This window comes from Dryobates pubescens, chromosome 7, assembly GCF_014839835.1.
Source record: "Dryobates pubescens isolate bDryPub1 chromosome 7, bDryPub1.pri, whole genome shotgun sequence".
Taxonomy (NCBI): Eukaryota; Metazoa; Chordata; class Aves; order Piciformes; family Picidae; genus Dryobates; species Dryobates pubescens.
The window spans coordinates 43275319-43281318 of NC_071618.1; the positions used below are offsets into that span (position 1 = coordinate 43275319).

Consider the following 6000-nt stretch of genomic DNA (forward strand, 5'->3'; position numbering starts at 1 on the left):
TCCCAATGGCCAATCTCTCTTGCTGGGAAGAACTTTCTCCTCACCTCCAGCCTAAAGTTCCCCTGGTGCAGCTTGAGACTGTGTCCTCTTGTTCTGGTGCTGGCTGCCTGGGAGAAGAGACCAACCCCCACCTGGCTACAACCTCCCTTCAGGGAGTTCTAGAGAGCAAGAAGGTCTCTCCTGAGCTTCCTCTTCTCCAGGCTAAGCAACCCCAGCTCCCTCAGCCTCTCCTCACAGGGCTGTGCTCCAGACCCCTCCCCAGCCTCGTTGCCCTTCTCAGGACACATTCAAGCGTCTCAATATCCTTCTTAAATTGAGGGACCCAGAACTGGACCCAGGACTCAAGGTGTGGCCTAACCAGTGCTGAGTCCAGGGGCAGAATGACCTCCCTGCTCCTGCTGGCCACACTATTCCTGATGCAGCCCAGGATGCCATTGGCCTTCTGGCCACCTGGGCACGCAGCAGTGACTGAATAAAGATATGACAAGAAAGGAAGTTATGAAATGCACCTGCTCTTCTGGGCTTTTTTCTTCCTAATTTTAGCTAGGTTCTTCAAAGTTACCAGCTTTTTGTCTGACAGAAATGAGAATGTAGAGGGCTCAAATGGGAACAGACTTCAGCTTTGGTTCATGTCAGACTTCCTCTGTTTATTTTGGCCGAGAGGTGTCCTCTGCTATCAGTTCTGCATTTTGTGGCTTTACAAAATTAGGATAAACAGCTTTCCACCAATAAAGCTCTGCACAGTGTTTCATGCTGCTGTGCATCTGCTGCACTTATTTTGTCCTGACTTCTCCTAATGTTTTCCTCTCAATGGATGTCCAGATGTGCCTGGGTCATGTAAAGAAGGGAATGACGCAGTACTGGAAACTGTTTGCTAAGTGGCTATGATGGAAATTCAAACACTGGGAATTCCAGCCTTCCTTCTGAAACTTTACCTAATGGCTTGATTAATGCTGAAGTTAATGTAATTTGTTGAAAGAATTTAGGCTGTGCAAATAGCTTTTTAATTAGGCTAGGCAGTTGAGAAAATAAAATTTGCCCAGGTGCTGTTTTACTCAGCTGGTTTTCTCTGCTTGCTCCTTGAGAAGGGTGTGCTTAAGAATGGAATGGAATGGAATGGAATGGAATGGAATAGATCATGTTGGAAGAGACCTTCAAGATCATTGTGTCCAACCTATCATCCAGCACCACCTAATCAACTAAACCATGCAACCAAGCACCCTATCAAGTCTCTCCCTAAACACCTCCAATGATGGTGACTCCACCACGTCCCCAGGCAGCACATTCCAATGGCCAATCACTCTCTCTGTGTAGAATTTCTTCCTAAACCTCCCCTGGCACAGCTTGAGACTGTGTCCTCTTGTTCTGGTGCTGGTTGCCTGGGAGAAGAGACCAACCCCCGCCTGGCTACAACCTCCCTTCAGGTAGTTGTAGAGAGCAATGAGGTCTCCCCTGAGCCTCCTCTTCTCCAGGCTAAGCAACCCCAGCTCCCTCAGCCTCTCCTCACAGGGCTGTGCTCCAGACCCCTCCCCAGCTTTGTTGCCCTTCTCTGGACACCTTCCAGCAACTCAACATCTTTCCTAACCTGAGGGGCCCAGAACTGGACACAGGACTCAAGGTGTGGCCTAACCAGTGCTGAGCACAGGGGCAGAATGACCTCCCTGCTCCTGCTGGCCACACTGTTCTTGATCCAGGCCATCTGCACTTGTTCTTGCTCTTACCACTTTGTCTCTGTGAGATGAAGGCAGCAGGCAGTGTGAAGTAAAAAACAATAATACATAAAAAGTATTTACTAACCAGGAGAAAAATGTGGTTGGTTTTTTTTTCCCCTCCAGTTAATCTTTGTGTTGTTTCTTTTGCACGAGCCAGGCTTCTGTAGTGTGTCCCTGTGTAATTGTTGTAATACTCTTTTATTTTTAAGGTTATTCTTGTGCAAGTTAATCCAGGGGAAGCATTTACAATAAGAAGAGAAGATGGACAGTTTCAGTGCATTACAGGTAAGGCTGACCAATTCCATGTCATATTTCTTGAGCCTGCATGTAAGAGGCAGTTTGTGGTGGTGTAAGTAAAAGGCTGACAGGAGTTATTGTAAATACAAGAGCCATTTAAAACCCTCAAAGGGTAGGTGCTAAGGGGTCATTTGCCTGAGCTTTCACTGCCATAAACAAAGCACTTTCACTTAGACTAAATGAAATTCAGATTAAATGCAATTTCTTGGGTGGTGAAAGGGGGAGGAACATTTTCAGTTTGCAAAGCAAACAGCAAAGTGCTGTGGCAGCAAACTTTGGACTGAGCTGCACAGGTCTGATTACAGGGACCTCAATTTAAAAGCCACAGATGTTCATTTGCTTTATTGTTTCGCTCCTTACTGTCACATGGATGTGCTTTGCTCATCCCAACAGTAGCTGTCTGTTATCCTGCTGCTAGTTCTTCATTATCTCTAGGGGCCAAATTATTTCTGAGTTCTAGCAAGTGCAGCTTCAAAATACAAATGCTTCATCTAAATGATGTTATCTGTTCTGAATAAAGGCAGCCACCAGTTAAGCCTGTCCACAGCTGCAAACCCCAGTCAGAATTGGCTCCTGTTTAGATTACCACTTCACTGTGTTGTAATATTCACAACTCAACTGTGGAGTCACTTTTTTCCTTGTTCTCTTCTGGGCCAATGAATCCTCCTTTCCTTTGTTCTGGATGTTGGCCCAGCTTCAACAGATACTGTTTGGGGAAGTTGAGGTAGGTGTTTTCCAGCTCTTTTTCCTCCCCTCCCTCCAGTCTGAAAAGAGATAAAAGGTCTGGTTTCCAGTATCATAGGCAGGTCCTTTGGATAGACAATAGTGGGTTAAAAGGAGGCCTTGGATTGTAATTAAGTTCATATCACAGTATCACCAAGGTTGGAAGAGACCTCAGAGATCATCAAGTCCAACCTATCACCACAGACCTCATGACTAAACCATGGCACCAAGTGTCACATCCAATCCCCTCTTGAACACCTCCAGGGACAGTGACTCCACCACCTCCTGAGCAGCACATCCCAATGGCCAATTTCTCTTGCTGGGAATAACTTTCTCCTCACCTCCAGCCTAAACCTCCCCTGGTGCAGCTTGAGACTGTGTCCTCTTTTTCTGGTGCTGGTTGATTGGGAGAAGAGACCAACCCCCACCTGGCTACAGCCACCCTTCAGGTAGTTGTAGAGAGCAATGAGGTCTCCCCTGAGCCTCCTCTTCTCCAGGCTAAGCAACCCCAGCTCCCTCAGCCTCTCCTCACAGGGCTGTGCTCCAGACCCCTCCCCAGCTTTGTTGCCCTTCTCTGGACACCTTCCAGCAACTCAACATCTTTCCTAAACTGAGTGGCCCAGAACTGGGCACAGGACTCAAGGTGTGGCCTAACCAGTGCAGAGTCCAGGGGCAGAATGACTTCCCTGCTCCTGCTGGCCACACTGTTCCTAATGCAGGCCAGGATACCATTGGCCTTCTTGGCCAGCTGGGCACACTGCTGGCTCATGTTTAGGCAGCTGTCAATCAGCACCCCCAGGTCCCTCTCTGTTTGGGAGCTCTCCAGCCACTCTGACCCCAGCCTGTAGCTCTCAACAGTTCTTCAAGTTTACATGGCCATTAACCCAATTTTTCAGAAGCTTGTACTGGGTGCATAGTATTGTGGCTTCCTTTTGAGCCACCAATGGATCAGTGTTGCAGCTCACGTTTCTGCAGGGCTGATTTGAAACATACCTGTGTAACAGTGACTTGGCAGCATGAAAGGGGAACACACTGGCTTTTGTCTTGCAGTGAAAGACCACAGAATGTGTCTTTTACTTCTGTTGCATAAAATACTGAGGAGAGTGGCAACCATTGCATTTTTTGCTTCAATTTTGATCTATCAAAGGGGCCTATGGGAAGGTGGGGGGTGGAATGAATTGTCACTTCTCTTGCATGATCCTCTTGAAAGATGGAAGTGTGTGATAGACTGCAAAAATATTGAGATCATCTCTTTATAGCTACTGTGCTAACATTTCATGGTACAGCTTTTCTCATTGCCTGGGCTCTCTTGCTTTCCCAATAGGCAGGTCACCATTCTGATTTGATGCAGCTGCTGATTTCTTCATGCTTTAACTATGACAGTGACTGTGAGGCGTTCCTAGACCCAGTTGTACCTGGGTGCAAGCTCAGCCTCAGTCTTCACAACTTTGCTGGAAGGTGGCACTGGCAGGCAAGGAACCTACATCCCAAAGCAGTTCCACAGCAAGCCTCCAGTCATCATCATTCCCTGGGCCCCTCAGTTTAGCAAGAAGGTCTCCACTGAGCCTTCTCCTCTCCAGGCTAAGCAACCCCAGCTCCCTCAGCCTCTCCTCACAGGGCTGTGTTCCAAACCCCTCACCAACTTTGTTGCCCTTCTCTGGACTTGTTCCAGCAAGTCAACCTCCTTCCTAAACTGAGGGGCCCAGAACTGGACACAGTACTTGAGGTGCAGCCTAACCAGTGCAGTGTACAGGGGCAGAATGACCTCCCTGCTCCTGCCACTTAGAGACATCTGCATTGACTCTAAAGAAACCAAGCACACACAGTTCCCTGTTTTTCTCTTTGCTGCATGCCCTCAGTTATTAGCTCAAATCAAAGTTAAAGATGCAGAAAGTCATAATGAGTATGGTTTGGAGGGAATCTTATGTATGAACAGAGATGCTCATTTTCAGAAGGCATGAAGAAAGGAAAGATGGCTGAAGTTCAGTGGAGATGCAATCATGGGAAAGTTAATTCAGTCATTATGATGTTTCTTAGTAGGGTTTTTTGCCCACTCTTGTTTTTCCTGTGTTTACCCATCTTCATGTTCTTTTCTGACTGTGTTGACTTAAAAGTCGCTGCAAAGAATGCATGTCAGGTTTTTCTGTGATGTGCTGTGTAAAAAGAGGTAGCAGTACATATGCTCAAAATGTATATACTGCTTTGCAAAGGCACAGTATGTATTGCCCCCAGAAAAATTGTACTGATGTATGTATTTGGAGCACAGCCCTGTGAGGAGAGGCTGAGGGAGCTGGGGTTGCTTAGCCTGCAGAAGAGGAGGCTCAGGGGAGACCTTCTTGCTCTCTCCAACTCCCTGAAGGGAGGTTGTAGCCAGGTGGGGGTTGGTCTCTTCTCCCAGGCAAGCAGCACCAGAACAAGAGGACACAGTCTCAAGCTGCACCAGGGGAGGTTTAGGCTGGATGTTAGGAAGAAGTTCTTCCCAGCAAGAGAGATTTGCCATTGGAATGTGCTGCCCAGGGAGGTGGTGGAGTCACCATCCCTGGAGGTGTTTAAGAAGAGACTGGATGGGGCACTTGGTGCCATGGTTTAGTTGATTAGATGGTGTTGGGTGATAGGTTGGACTCGATGATCTCAAAGGTCTTTTCCAATCTGCTTCATTCCATTCCATTCCATTCCATTCCATTCCATTCCATTCCATTCCATTCCATTCCATTCCATTCTCTTAACACAATTTCAGATTAAGCAGTTTTTCAGTCTCTTGCTTTCCAAAGGTGATGTGCTTTCTTTGAAGGAGGTTGATTTGCTGGACCGTGTCCAGAGAAGGGCATCAAAGTTGGTGAGGGGTTTGGAACACAGCCCTGTGAGGAGAGGCTGAGGGAGCTGGGGTTGCTTAGCCTGGAGAAGAGGAGACTCAGGGGTGACCTTATTGCTCTCTACAACTACCTGAAGGGGGGTTATAGACAGGCAGAGGTTGGTCTCTTCTCCCAGGCAACCAGCACCAGAACAAGAGGACACAGTCTCAGGCTGCACCAGGGGAGGTTTAGGCTGGAGGTTAGGAAGTTCTACACAGAGGTAGTGATTGCCCATTGGAATGTGCTGCCTGGGGAGGTGGTGGAGTCACCATGACTGGAGGTGTTCAGGAGGAGACTTGACAGGGTGCTTGGTTGCATGGTTATTTGGTTGGGTGGTGTTGGGTGGTAGGTTGGACACCATGATCTTGAAGGTCTCTTCCAACCTGGTTCGGTTCGGTTCTGTTCTGTTCTATTCT

At 47.8% G+C, this 6000-nt stretch overlaps 1 protein-coding gene across 1 annotated transcript in view; it reads left to right on the top strand.

The window, feature by feature from the left end:
- FNDC3A (fibronectin type III domain containing 3A) overlaps positions 1–6000 on the top strand; it is a 120298-nt gene that overhangs the window by 22153 nt on the left and 92145 nt on the right. Inside the window, exon 2 of the mRNA XM_054163122.1 lies at positions 1922–1997. Coding sequence (XP_054019097.1) covers positions 1922–1997 — 76 coding nt within the window. The remainder of the gene's footprint in view (positions 1–1921; positions 1998–6000) is intronic.